The sequence below is a fragment of the Saimiri boliviensis genome, chromosome 9, assembly GCF_048565385.1.
Source record: "Saimiri boliviensis isolate mSaiBol1 chromosome 9, mSaiBol1.pri, whole genome shotgun sequence".
Classification (NCBI taxonomy): domain Eukaryota; kingdom Metazoa; phylum Chordata; class Mammalia; order Primates; family Cebidae; genus Saimiri; species Saimiri boliviensis.
This window is the reverse complement of record NC_133457.1, coordinates 6776063-6791489: the sequence shown is the minus strand read 5'-3', so window position 1 is coordinate 6791489 and position 15427 is coordinate 6776063. Positions and strand designations below refer to the sequence as shown.

Below are 15427 nucleotides of genomic sequence, written 5' to 3'. Positions count from 1 at the left end.
CCAACTATGTATACCTACATGGCATTACTGATGTCATTTAATACTATGATCACATTAAGAAGAAAGGCTGATTTTTTTTTTTTTTTGAATGGAGTCTCACTTTTGTCATCTAGGCTGGAGTGCAATGGCACAGTCTTAGCTCACTTCAACCTCTGCCTCCCAGGTTCAAGCAATTTTCCTGCCTCAGCCTCCCGAATAGCTGGGATTACAGGTGCCTGCTACCATGCGTGACTAATTTTTTTTGCATTTTTAGTAGAGACAGGGTTTCACCATCTTGGCAGACTGGTCTCGAATTCCTGACCTCAGGTGACCTTCCCACCTCAGTCCCCCAAAGTGCTGGGATTACAAGCATGAGCCACTGCACCTGGCCAGAAAAGCTGATGTTAACGCTACTGAAAAGAGATGAAGCAAAATGATTCCAGGGAAACAGATGAGCCACTCTTTGCATCTTTACATTTCTATAGTATAGCTGTTGAAATTAATTACACTAATGTCATTACTAAGCTCCAGACTTTATGCAGACTTTGCTCATTTTTCCACTAATGTCCTATATCCACTGCATGATACCACTGAGGATACCACACTGCATTTAGCCAGCTAATACATTATATTTAACTTAGACTTCTCCACCCTGGCTCAAGAAACAAGTAAAGCTCCAATTCTTCCTTGCTTATCTTTAAGAAATTGTTCCTGCGCAGAGCAGGAGAAGGCCAGAACCCAAGGAGAAGAAAAAGCAGGGCTAGAATGGTTTTCCCCAGTTAACTCATTCCTCTATATACTTTAAAAAAAAAAAAAATTCACTGGGAAAGAAAAGACTCAAATAAAGAAGGAAAATATGCTCTGACTTATTTTTTCCATTATTGTGACTTTTTATTTTTTTCAGGGTTCTTCAAGTTCTCTCAACTATTTTTATATCCACTTTGAAGAGTAATTTAAGTTCTGAAACTAAACTCAATGTCCTCAGATTCATATTGAGTAGTAGTTCACAAAGGATTGAAGAAGCTGGTACCTGCTCTTAATGTTCTCACATCTTCCTTTTCCATGTTCTTTTCCCTGCACTCTCCCTAAGCCACCACGTCCCAACCAGTGGCATCCAGTGGGCTCTGTTTTAGCAACTCACCCCTGTGTATGCTCTCCTGAAACAGAACTTCCTTCACACTTAAACCCTTCAACCCAAGCCAAATCAAAACCTACATATCCACGTTGGGGTATTTCTCTCTAATACTATCACAGTGAGCTGATGATACATCTTAATAGCAAGAATCTGGGAGACTCCCAGTAGAGTCTTGAGTTAATGACAATGCCAAGCCAATTCCCGGTTGGCTTGGGAGGTCCAAATTCAGGTGACATGAACCAGAACTTCTCCAGCACTTTTCACGTCTAAAGGTGTATTTATTAATATGACAGGTCCTATGTTTGGGAACCCTGAAGTCTCTGCATGATATTTAAGGCAAGGCAGTTTCTCATAAGAAGTTACACGAGCAAGGCTTACTTCGATATAGATATAATGCTTGCTGTTCTCTATCACGTGGACGTAAGCGGCATGGATGGACTCTTCATGGTACTTTATACCAGCAGACCAATCAGCAGCAGAGCGGAGCAACTGCAAGGTAGCAATCGGAAATGAACAAATATTAGCAAGGGAGAGGACATCCGATACACTAATACAATGAAGTCGCTCCTTTTTCTTCCACACGACTGAGTGACTACAGTGGCTGGAGGGTCATGTGTGAACCAAAGGAGGGTAGTGGGGTGGAGGATGCTGCTAAGGAAGAGGAGGGCAAAGAAGTGGTCCTTGGAGGTAGCCCAAAATGAAGGTCCTCAGCTGGAAATCACATCCTCAATATACCCTCTTTCAACCAGGATGATTTTCATTCAAAATTGAAAACCACAAATTGTGATTTTTACAAACACTATTTCAGAAGTACCTCTACTGGTGGCTGTGAGTATGGTAACTATTTGTATTCCTTCCCTATGACAGTCCCATAATTACACCAGAATCCCTGTTGTTCTGGTATATTTATTCAGAGCACCTTAAAAGGGTCCTGGTTGGCCAAGCACGGTGGCTCACGCCCATAATCCCAGCACTTTGGGAGGTCGAGGCAGGTGGATCATGACATCAGGAGTTCAAGACCAGCCTGGCCAAGATGGTGAAACCCCATCTCTCCAAAAATACAAAAATTAGCTGGGCATGGTGGCAGGAGCCTGTAATCCTAGCTACCTGGAAGGTTGAGGCAGTGCATTGCTTGAACCGGGAGGTGGAGGTTGCAGTGAGCCAAGATCAGGCCACTGCACTCCAGCCTGGGCAACAGAGCAAAACTCCATCTCATAAAAAAAAAAAAGCCGGGGCGTCCTGGTGTGGACCATATGGTATGGCCATCCTAACTCTGACTTAACAATGTGATTATTTCTTTTCTTCTAAATAGCAATTGTTCCGATTAATACATTCTAAAAGGTAGTTCATTTAAACATGTAATCTTCATTCTACTTTTAATTAGCTGTCTGTTCCATGGCATGCTACTTTAGTCTAAACTTTCTAATTAAGGAAACCAATCACAGGAAAGAAAACTGAGACTCAAAGAAGCAAAGAAACTTGCATGGTGTCACAGAGGTGCTAACATCAGCATCACAGCTTGAACTTGCTTTTTTTTTCGTCCCATAGCCTATGTTCTTCTACCATGCCACACGGTCTGTTTTGCCATTTCATCACATCTGTGTGTCATACCAATCAATTTGGAGTTGATCCCATAGCCTCAGATTAAATAGATCAAAGTTGAGCTCATGACATTTTTCTCTAAACCATTTCCCATCTCAAATACCCACTGGCCAGGGGCATACCATTATTCTATTAGTCTTTATAGTAAGTGACGTTGGGGGCTCTTTGGCATGCCTCTTCTCCTTCCAGTCTATATTCAATCTCACATCTACTTCTGTTTATTCTTTGGAGGATTTCTCAGATTTACTGCTTTGTCATCACTCACACTGCCTTTGTCTCTGCAGACACTCACCTTTCAGGCTGGATTACTCGAGCTTCTTCTAGCTCAGCCACCTGAATATAGACTAAACACGCTGATGCAGAGGAGGACTGTCTAGGTTTGAAGCCAAGCTCAACTACTTACTGGCTGCTGATCGTGGTCCTGTTCCTTAACTTCTTTGTGCCTCAGATTTTCATTCTATAAAATGGATTTCTACTTTATAGGGTCATAGGATTAAGTGAATTCCTATGAAATGTGTAGCAGGAGGCCTGGTACCTATTAAGTGGTTACAAGTGTTATTATTAATGAGCATTAGAGGATGCATTTGAGCTGTGGCAGGTCATGTCAGGGATGCTGTGCACAGGACAGAGGACTAGAGAACACAGAAGGAAGGCATTTTCCACTCAGCAACCATCGGTCATCGTTTTTCCCCCAGCATTCTAACTGGCATTGCAGTATGATGCTGGCATGTAGTAGGTGCTGAAACAATACCATGACACACAGAAGAATTGCTATAAAAATAGACTTGCTATTTCTAGTTTGAAATGAATGTTAAAACTGTCCCTTATGAAGTCAACTGATATTGAAAATAAAAAGAATGGTCCCATACTCATTAGGAATACACAAAGCAATCCATAATCAGTTCTATGTCTGCTATATATAAAAGGCCTGGTAAAATTCTTGTTTAAATCAGTAACTTTAAAATTCCAACCATAAGGCCATTAAATGCCAAACTCACACTTACTAAAAATCACTTACTGTGCCATCTTTAGTAGTGTTATCTCCTTATCCAATATGAGGTATTTATTACGAAGTATCTCAAAGCATTACAGAAACTATCAACTGAATGTGTACAACAAAATTTCAAAAGATGTCAACATGAATATATTAAATACAGAAGAAAAGTCATAAGGAAAATTTAGATAAATATTATCCATACTGGAAAAATATTTGGATTTTACTCATCTCCAAGGAGCTGCATTATTGTTCATTAGGTAGAAATAACAAACGTTGAAGAAATAGAAGTTTTAATTCTTAGTCCACTCAAATTGATGTTTAATTTTGATGCTAAGGAACACAGCAGTGAAAATGCAGGCTACTTTGAGAAGATTCTCATGCCATCCTAATATAATTCTATTTAACTCTGGAGGCAATGTATACAACTGCAGCGTATACTTGAAAGAAGAGAACCTCCGTGCCTTTTTTTTTTTTTTTTTTTTTTTTTTTTTTTTGAGATGGAGTCTTGCTCTGTTGGCCCAGGCTGGACTGCAACGGCGTGATCTCGGCTCACTGAAACCTCCGTCTCCCAGGTTCAAGCAATTCTCCTGCCTCAGACTGCCAAGTAGCTGGGATTACAGGCACGTGCCACCACACCTAGCTAATATTTGTATTTTTAGTAGAGATGGGGTTTTGCCATGTTGGCCAGACTGGTCTTGAACTCCTGACCTCAAGTGATACACCCGCCTCAGTCTCCCAAAGTGCTGGGATTACAGGTGTGAGCCACTGCGCCTGGACGGAACCTCGATGGTATTTTAAATGACTTGTCCAAGGTGAAAGAGCATTTACATGTCCTTTAAATATCATGGAGGTTCAATTTCCTCCACTGTACAACTGAGACCTCTCCCCGTCCCCCAAAGCTCCTGTAAAGAAAAAACGGCATGACAAACACAAAGTGATAATAATGGTATGTGGCACTTGGTACTAGACGTTCTATTTATAGTATGTCTACCTCTGTAAAAAGCTATAGGCAAAGTTTATAACCCACCCTTGCTGGTAATATCTGAGTTTTTCCCTCAAATCCAAAAACCTTATACTTTCTTTCCTTTCTCACTCTCAAAATTTGCTCTGACTCAATAAACTCGTTCACGTAAGAGTCAATAAACTCATTCACGTAAGATACACAATAGGAGGATTGCTTCGGTATCAGCTGGCACATGAAGTCTAATAGATTCAGAGTAGCTTCCTGGACAACTGTGTTAAGAGGTGATTGTTGAAAGCAGGCACGCTGGGGAAGAAATCTGAGGTTGATCCTCACTGCCTTTCATGGAAGGGAAAGCCTGAAGGTCACATATTTGCCATTTTTTCTGTGAAGGATAATGGTAAATGTTTCTCTATCTGGAGGATTTAAATGTTTAAAATATGTAAAGCTTCAAGCCAAAAGAAGACTATTTTATGGCCAGGTATGGTGGCTCACGCCTGTAATCCCAGCACTTTGGGAGGCCAAGGTGGGCAGATCAGCTGAGGTCAGGGGTTTGACACCAGCCTGGCCAACATGGTGAAACCCATCTCTACTAAAACTACAAAAATTAGCTGGGCTTGGGTGGTGTGCACCTGTAATCTCAGCTACTCGGGAGGCTGAGGCTGGAGAATCGCTTGAACCCAGGAGGCGGAGGTTGTAGTGAGCTGAGATTGCACCACTGCACTCTAGCCTGGGCAACAGGAGTAAAAGTGCATCTCAAAAAAAAAAAAAAAAAAAAAAAAAAAAAAAAAAAAAAAAAGATCATTTTATGTATCAATGTATCCAACTGTGGGAGAGCATAAGAAAAAGTGGAGGGGGACTCCCTGATGCCTATAAAACCATCAAGTATGAGGGCTTGTCCACCTCCTGAGGGGCTTCAGCATCATCTATCCCACTACCTGAGTCTAAGCCCATATGCTTTACTCACAATAAAAACTCATTAATTTAAAAACGTCATCATTTTTGGCTAAACTTGAAACATAACTTTTGAGCAACACAGGAAAAAAAAATCACTTGGGATTGTCGTTTATTCACTACTATTCTAATTAGTTAAAATCTCCCTATCACAAGAAAAACTGAAAATATGAATTTCCTTCTTGCTCTACCTAGACCATTGAACCACAGACAGGAAACCCTGAGTCTATATACATATCAACCTAACTGCTTTAAATGCTTGATAGTCCAGAAAGTTTTATCAACAGTCAAATACGTCAAACCCATTGTATTAGTCCATTCTCATGCTGCTAACAAAGACCTACCAGAGACTGGGTAATTTATAAAGGAAGGAGGTTTAATGAACTCACAGTTCCACATGGCTGGGGAGGCCTCACAATCATGGCAGAAGATGAAGGAAGAAAAAAGGCACCTCATACATGGCAGCAGGCAAGAGGGCATGTGCAGGGGAACTCCCCTTTATAAAACCATCAGATCTCGTGAGACTTATTCACAACCACGAGAACAGCATGGGAAAGACCTGCCCCCACGATTCAGTTACCTCCCACGGGGTCCCTCCCATGACACATGGCGATTATTACAATTAAGGTGAGATTTGGGTGAAAACACACAGCCAAACCGTATCACCCATTTTGATGGATTTCCTTTCATTTTGTTTTTATTTTTTCACCTTTTACCATTGCCACTGAGATTTCCTTTTAAGATTTACTCGCTTCATTTTCTTCACTGACTGCACCAACTTGTCCTGCATTTCTGTTTTAAACCAATGTAACTGAGACAACCCTCAAACTGTTCCCTCACATGCAAAAATATAGCTTGTCTCACTGTCCCAAATGTGTTGGGAATCAAATCTAACCCATACTTTTCAAACCTCGAGTCTGAATATATAATTTTAAAGTATAGAAAAATGGCATATTTCGGATTTTATAGTTTAGCCTCAAAACCGTAACTTGGACTAGTCATTTTCCTCGGTACTATGTCTTATTTTTTAACTTAAAACATAGGCTTCTTTTTAACCACAATCCCTGATCACCTTCTATCCTCTGGGCCCAAGTCAAATGTACGGATTAAAGAACAGAAATTTCTCTCGGAAGGAGAACTTCGGATCTTCCCTAGTGATTGTCCCAAATTCCCTTCCTTTCTCTCACCACGACGCTTTGATTCCCTACAAATTCAGCACATATATGAATTCCTTTTTATTTCCCTGAGATTCCAAGTCAATCACGGAACAAAGCCTGTTTAGCACAAAAGCACTTTTTATGTGCCACAAGCAGAGGCCAACTGTGTCGGAGCTCACAAGTGGCATGGGTTGGGGAGTGGAAGGGAAGCCTCTGATTCCTGCGCCTTTTTCTTCCAGTCCATACTGAGGAGAAGAGCAGGCAAAGGTGCATCAAGAAATTGACCTAGTTCAAGAACCTGCCTCATCTTATCAAGCTCTTTCTTTTCACAGCCACTTTTTAGTCGAGTCTCAGCCATTCCTATCACAGTTCATAGTTATTCACACAGGATGAGCCTTTTCCTGAACAAAAGAGAAAAGTTAATCTTGAGGCTGAAGGAGAGAAAGAAAAGATAATTATTGAAGGATAGGACTTAAGGAAAAAGAAGTCCCAGGAAACAAAGTATTAGTTGGAGACTCTTGGGAGCCAGAAAGAAAATAAAAGTTGGGGGTGGATTTGGGGCTGTGGCAACAGAAGGTGATACTCAAAGGCAAACAGGACATGAAACTTTGCTCTGCTAGAGCCCCGGTGGTTACAACCATCCTGGTTTTACTGGAAACAGTCTCCATGGCTAATAACCTCAGGCACTGAAGCCAAACTGCTCAGAAGCGAGTCACCTCCATCACTAACTGTTTGTTTTTCTGAGATGGAGTCTCCGTCACCCAAGCTGGAGTACAATAGCACGATCTTGGCTCACCGCAACCTCCACCTCCTGGGTTCAAGCAATTCTCCTGCCTCAGCCTTATGAGTAGCTGGGACTACAGGCACCTGCCACCATGACGAGCTAATTTTTGTATGTTTAGTAGACAGGTTTTTTTTTTTTGCTCTATTGGCCAGGCTGATTTCGAACTCCTGACCTCAGGTGATCCATCTGCCTTGGCCTCCAAAAGTGCTAGAATGACAGGTGTGAGCCACTGTGCCAGGACCCCACCAGTTATTGTTATTTTAACCTCTCAATGTGTTAGTTGTTGCATCTGTAGAAACAGGCTGCATAGGAGTTTAGCTTACAGACTGCCGAATGTAAATGAGATAATCCACAATGGGTTAGCATGGTGCTGAGCACATAGAAAATGCTCTGTTCATATCAGGTCTTCCAGCCAAGACCCACAGTAACACTCACATATGTGTTAGTGCATGAAGGCCTGGCCCACATGTGGAAAATAACTCCCACGCTAAGTAACTTCGATCGAAATGGACAGAGTGGATTCCTTTTACCCCCACCTACTCACTTTATTCTTCACCTATCCACTTTATTCTCTCATGACATTCTGCAATACAAAACATTTTTCTGTCCTTTGAGATCTAATAGATCCTTTGGAATGTCCTTTGGACATTTATTGCAAGTGTGAGAACAATCTTTTTCCACTGGTATAATCTGGATGTCATTTACACTTGCCTGTACATTTTTTTCTCCCTCTCTCCCTCTCTCCTTTTTCCCTTCCCTCCTTTCTTTCTCATTCTTTCTTCCTTCCTTTGTTCCTCCCTCCCTCCCTTTCTTCTTTCCTTGTTCTCCCATAAATAGGACTTGGAGACATGATTCCAGTGGAGTTATTTCTCTGGAATTCTCAGCATGATTGTCCAAGGAATGCTTTCTACTATGAGTTTTAAAAAGGATTGTTCCCATGTGTTGACCCCGTGTTGCTGCTGACATAGCATTCAGCATTTTCTTTCACCTTAATAGATATGCCAAATATACTATGTCTTTATAATGCATCTTAGATGGCATTAGGACCATTCTGGAGCCTAGTTTATTCGAGTTGCCTCACCTCCTCTGTGTAGAATATCCTCTGTCTTTACAATGCATCTTAGATGGTATTAAGACCATTCTGAAAGCTAGTTTTTTCTAGTTCCTTCACCTTGTCTTTATAGAATATCCTCTGTCTTTCTAACGCATCTAATGTATTAAGACCATTCTGGAAACTAGTTTATTCTAGTTCCTGCACTTTCTCTATGTAGAAGCAGTTTCAGAACCATCTCTCCCACTTCCTCTTGTTGCCCACGCCTTTTCCTGCCATGTCTTCTCTGAGTGCCCTTGGCAGGCTTCTGAGAATGCCCAGAGCGGAGGGGAAACACCAAAGATCATTTTAAAAGTACAGTGGAAGTTGCTGAAGTCAGCGCTCAGGTCTGGATGAGTTCTTCAGAAGCAGCAATTCACGCTGGTGGGCAGGCATCCATACTGCCCGCTGCAGCTCCCCTCTCCCTGGGTGGCTGTGTCTCTCTCTGTGGAATTGCTAGTGGTGTGCAACCAATGTTTTTGTATTAAAAAATTACTAACTAGGTATGCTTCTCCAGATGAAAGAATAACCTGAATTTTATCTATTGTTTACCTTATTACGTCAAATGTTCTTTCTCCCCATTCCAATCCATCGATGGAATAAAAATTTCTGTCTAGAAGTTAACATTTCTCTGAGTATGTCACCACTAGCCTGGTGGTGTCTAAAAATTTCTATCTAGAAGTTAACTTTTCTCTGAGTATGTCACCACTAGCCTGGGGACATACTCAGAGAAATGTTAACTTCTTTGTTGCAAACTTTTGGTTTGTTTTTTGAGAGGAGTTTTGCTCTGCTGCCCAGGCTGGAGTGTAGTGGCATGATCTCTGCTCACTGCAACCTCTGCCTCGCAGGCTCAGGTTCCAGCAATTCTTCTGCTTCAGCTCCCAAGTGGCTGTAATTACAGGCGTGTGCCACAACGCCCGGCTAATTTTTGTGTTTTTAGTAGAGATGAGGTTTCACCATGTTGGCCAGGCTAGGCTTGAACTCTGGACCTCAAGTAATTTACCCACCTCGACCTCCCAAAGTGCTGGGATTATAGGCATGAGATTCTACTGTAGGAACTGAGATGACAGAAAGTTCACTATAGAAATAGCAGGTTTTGAGGACCAGAAGAATAAAATAAAGGATAATCTTATAATCTTGGAATTTAAGAGTTCATCAGTGACGTCCTATTTTCTTAACTCTTATCCTTGCTTTTAATTTTTTGTCCTATTTATCACTGCCATGTGGCTAAATGTATCTATGATATTTTAAGTTACTTAGATATTTTCCTTTTCTCTCAGAGATCCATAGAAACAAGTTTAATAATCAAGGTACAAATTCCGAGAAATGGCTTCTATTTCTATTCAGTGATCGATAAATGTCACTCTGACTACTTTAAAAATTAAGAAGTGTATCTTCGATGGGCATTTGAGTTTTATTTCGTGAGGGATCATAACTATAGCAGGAGGATTAAATACAAAGTCATTAATACCTGTACTTTGAATGATATCCTCATGTATTAAAGATGATAAATGAAAATTTTCCCTTTACATGTCTGAAGGGACTCAGATCAGATTGACATCAAACATAAGGTTTTCAGATGACAAAACTGGGCTCAGGGAGGGGGGATGGCACACTGAGGCCACATGCTGCTGTACCATCTTCATACCACACCACCTGTGTGCTTTTCTGACTTGCTAGTGTTAAAACGCGTTTTACTATATTTAGCTGGACAATTTTCCTGTATTTCCAAAACACTGTCTAGCATCACTTTCGGTTTATATATATATATATATATATATATATATATATATATATATATATATATATATCTCCATGATCATGCTGGAAAATGTATATTACCCAGAACTAGATGTTCACTAGGACCTACCTGAGTCCTTTGGTGATCTCAGTTGGTGCCCTGACCCACCAGTCATGACACAGTTCCTATGGTTCTTTGGAGACTTTGTGACACTAAACTAATTATCTTTAACTTTTTCCTCTGTCCCAAATTTTCAGTTAGTTCCTAGTTGCAACGTCCCTTAGTTTCTTTCCCCAAAAATACCTCCTATTTGTCCCTACTCTTCATTTCTTTCTTTTTCTTTTTTTTTTTTTTTTTTTTTTTTTGAGATGGAGTCTCATTCTGTCACCCAGGCTGGAGCAGTGGTGTGATCTCGGCTCAGTGCAACCTCCACCACCTCCCTGCAGCCTCCACCTCCCGGGATTCAAGCAATTCTCCTCCTTCAGCCTCCCAAGTAGCTGAGACTACAAGTGCCTGCCACCATGCCCGGCTAATTTTTGTGTTTTTACTAGAGCTGGGGTTTCACCATCTTGGCTAGGCTAGTCTCAAACTCCTGACATTGTGATCCGCCCGCCTTGGCCTCCCAGTGCTGGGATTACAGGCATGAGCCACCGCACCTGGCCTCCTTTCTCTTCATTTTTGTTTAAGCCTTAATTATATGTGAGAATTACCATAACTGCCTGTTCACTTGCCCCCTTGCTCTCATTCTCTCTCTCTAGTCTAATAAGTTCTTCATGTGTACAAACTTTTGGTGTCAAGCTATTTGTTTGGAAAGATGGAAACAGATAAGAATGCGCAAAACAAGAGACTCTCTGTCAAATAAGCTTGGGAAATGCGCACATCATATTCCTTCTTAATGGTTTTGTAATACACTGTAGCATAGCAAAGGCACTAAGGAGTCCTGTATTAAAGAACTAACTCTGCAGGCAGGGCACCGTGGCTCACGCCTGTGATCTCAGCACTTTGGGAGGCCGAGGCGGGTGGATCACCAGGTCAAAAGATCGAGACCATCCTGGTCAACATGGTGAAACCCCGTCTCTACTAAAAATACAAAAAATTAGCTGGGCATGGTGGCGCATGCCTGTAGTCCCAGCTACTCAGGAGGCTGAGGCAGGAGAATTGCCTGAACCCAGGAGGCGGAGGTTGTGGTGAGCCGAGATCGCGCCATTGCACTCCAGCCTGGGTAACAAGAGCGAAACTCCGTCTCAAAAAAAAAAAAGAACTCTGCAAAACTATCTGTCCATGGAAATCAGTTATCAGCATCTCACAGGTAAACCAAGTTTGGAAAACTCCCTCCTACATTTATCTTCATAGAACATTAATGTATCATGCTTCTAAACATCCAAAGTTCACTAGCGCATCCAGGACCGGGACCAAATTCACCAGGCCAGCACTCCAGCCGCCCCTACCTGGCTTTATGCCATCTACCTTTATCAGCGCCTCTCTAAGAGTGAATGGGTTACTGCAGGGATTATTCCTTAGAATGGACACCCAGTTCTGTCCCTCTGGATTTCCAAACTCTTACAGTATGCTGGTCCATACTGTCACACCAGCACTTAGTCAGAGACCATACCTTGCACTGTTAGCTGAATCATTCATCTCAGCTATCTCTCCCCAGCTAAGTTTCCAGAGGCAGAGAACTCCTTTGCTGTCTGCCCCCTCAACACCCCAGTATGCTTTGATGATTTCACCATGCAAACGGACAACACTTAACATACGTTGGCTAAATAAATGAATGAATCACTGAGTAAGTCTTGTTAAATATCCTTCCTTTGTAGATTCCTGAGTCTAGGCCACCTGAACATATGAGGGATAAACACATGAGCTTATCAGATCTAGTCTCTTTTCTTTTTCTTTTTTTTCTTTTTTTTTTTTTCTTTTTTTGACACAGAGTGCCCCTCTGTTGCCCAGACAGGAGTGCAGTGGTGCAATCATGGCTCACTGCAGTCTCGACCTCCTGGGCTCCAGCAATTCTCCTGCTTTAGCCTCCTAAGTAGCTAGGACCACGGGCATGTGCCACCATGCCTGGCTAATTTTTTAAAACCTTTTTGTAGATATGGGGTCTCACTGTGTTGCCCAGGCTGGTCTTGACTCCTAGGCTCAAGCAGTCCTCCTGCCTTGGCCTCTCAAAGTACTGAGATTCCAAGCATGAGCCACCACACCCAGTCTAGTGTCATTTCTCACACAACATCCAGTGATGCGGAAAAAGTGAATGAAGAGAAGCGTTTTATAGAGTATCTATCTGCCTCACCAGGGCAGCCGGATGAGACTATGCGAGTCAGGGCTTTACCAACAGTGAAGTGGAAAATATATACATATGCAACACTATGCTAAAACTTCATTGATTACAAAAATACTTAATTCCCAGCAATCCATTTTCAACAGATACTTAATTAACATCAGCTAACTTCGATGAATCAACCACCCCATCAATTACAATGCAAGTTCAAACTTAAATTCTTATTTTCCTAATAACAAGATTCTTATTTTATATTCTAGCATGGGTAATTTTTTTCTCCTTCATGTAGAATAAAATTAAACAGGTTCATAAAATATTCATCACCTTACATATAAATCATAGCTATCTACGCCTCCAAGTTTAAATTAGTTTTCTTATTAGCCTGGGATGACTAAGTATCTGCAGCTGATATTTCTCTCAAGTGGTTTATCTTTAAAAAAAAAAAAAAAGTTCCATTATTTGATCTACAGTCTGAAATGTCTTTATTTCTTATATACACATACCTCAAATTGCACATGATACAAAATAACTGACTTAGACACTTCATTTATATAATCATGTTCACTAGGATCCATGTCTGCATTATATAAGTCCCTACTGATGATACAGCAGCAGCAGCCTGCTGGACTTTACTAAAACAGTTCTTCTGATGCCCATAGCAATGACTTCAAACAAGAAGCAATGCCAAAGGCGGCCAACCCCACGTCTGTCCCCGTCCCCACATGATCTCAAGATATTTGATCTATAGTTGGTAAAGGAAGCAGACTATGTAACTCTGGACCAGACCAGGACTTCAAGCTCCACCTCTGTTGATAAATAGTTGGTTGGCCCTAGATAAGCCTCAGAGCCCCACTGGGTCTAATTTTCTTATTTGTAGTTGGAGACGGTTAAACTGGATGTGGTAAACTGTTGTGACTCTATTAAGCAAATTCCTTATTCCATTAAAAGGGCCCGTAGGAGACATCTGGTTAATCAGGCACTAAAATTAGACTGACCCACAACTAGCTTCCTAGCTGCTAAGTTTCAACCACATTCCTGGTGCTTATGCAGTATCAGGTCCAGGTTTACTGTGTATCATGTTGCTAAGGTCACTTCAGAAGGAATTACAGGAATAGCCTTTCCTTGGCTGTGGCCTTTTCTAAGGACATGCATTTATTATATTTATAAGGGTTTTAAAAAGAGACTGAATTGAATCATTATATTATGGGAAATATAATACTAAATGTTATGTTTATTATATATTTTATATATATAGGAAATTTAATACTAAATGTTAAAAGGTCCTAATTTTGCTTTAAAAAAGCAGTCATTGAAAAAATCTGAAGCCAACATAATAACAGTAATTTTAATCAGTAGCATTTTGTCAAAAAGAAAAGCCAGAACTTACCTGTACGTTAGCATGGACAGATCCAGGCACTTGATATCTCAACTCATGGGCTGTTGTTTGAGACTTTGGAAGGAGAAAAGGATAAGAAAGGGACCGATATTTTGATTTCATAATCTAAAATAGAGAAAAAGAGATAAAAAATATTCAGATGAGGAAAAAGATTCATCTTCCCTATTTTGTGATTATAAAAGAAATTCATGGCCGGGCGCAGTGGCTCACACCTGCAATCCCAGCACTTTGGGAGACAGAGAAGTGGGGATCACCTGAGATCAGGAGGTTGAGATCAGCCTGGCCAACATGGTGAAATCCCAATCTCTACTAAAAATATAAAAATTAGCTGAGCATGATGGCGGGCACCTGAGACAGGAGAATAACTTGAACTGGGGAGGCAGGGGTTGCAATGAGTCGAGATTACACCATTGCACTCCAGCCTGGTGACAAGAGTAAATCTCTATCTCAAAAAAGAAAAAAAAAGAAATTCAGTTTTATTTGAAAAAGAAAAATGTTAATGATGAACATTTCTAAGTGAAGAGCTACAGATGATTTGCATTTGTTTTCTATTTCCCATAATCCTGCTTTTACCTTTTATAGAGCACATATTGTTTCACATTTGTAAAGAAAGGTTAAATATAATCTGTAGCTATTGAAGTTTATAATTGCAAAAATGAGACTATTGTTTTATAAACTAATTTTTTACTGATTATGTTATAGATATCCTTCCATAGCAATATAGTGGGATATCATTATTTTTAATAACTTCATGGTAAAATGGTATAAAAGAATCATCTACTTGATAAATTCCTACTAGTAAGCATTTCTGCTATTTCTAATTTTATTACGTGCACGTGCACACACACAAAAACCACCCAAACTTAACTACAGGTATTAGCAGAGATTTTTATCTTTGCCAATACAGCAGGTTAAAAGTAATATCCCATTTGTTTATTCATCCATCTCCCCTAAATTTTTTTTAAAAAATATTTCCATTAGAACGTCACTAAATTTTTATAATCTTTATGTGAACAAAAAACAAAGTGAAACTCTAAGTGGTTGATAAAACTAAATTCTTCTTCCAAATAACCAAGGGGAAACATGCCTCATTATCATTTCAAGCAAATAAAGTGAAACCACAGTAACATCTGAATTTTTTTTTTTTTTTTTTTTTTTTTTTTTTTTTTTTTTGAGAAGGAGTTTCGCTCTTGTTGCCCAGGTTGGAGTGCTGTGGCACGATCTTGCCTCATCACAACCTCCACCTCCCAGGTTCAAGCGATTCTCCTGTCTCAGCCTCCAGAGTAGCTGAGATTACAGGCGCCCACCACCATGCCCAGCTAATTTTTGTATTTTAGTAGAGATGGGGTTTCA

General features: G+C 40.6%; 1 protein-coding gene across 5 annotated transcripts in view; it reads right to left on the bottom strand.

Annotated features, from left to right (window-relative positions):
• PLD1 (phospholipase D1) overlaps positions 1-15427 on the bottom strand; it is a 213242-nt gene that overhangs the window by 55326 nt on the left and 142489 nt on the right. For all 5 annotated transcript variants that reach the window (XM_039480331.2, XM_074405436.1, XM_074405437.1 and 2 more), the window contains 2 exons: positions 14066-14179; positions 1493-1603 (listed from right to left, as the gene is read on the bottom strand). In XM_039480331.2, coding sequence (XP_039336265.2) covers positions 1493-1603; positions 14066-14179 — 225 coding nt within the window. The remainder of the gene's footprint in view (positions 1-1492; positions 1604-14065; positions 14180-15427) is intronic.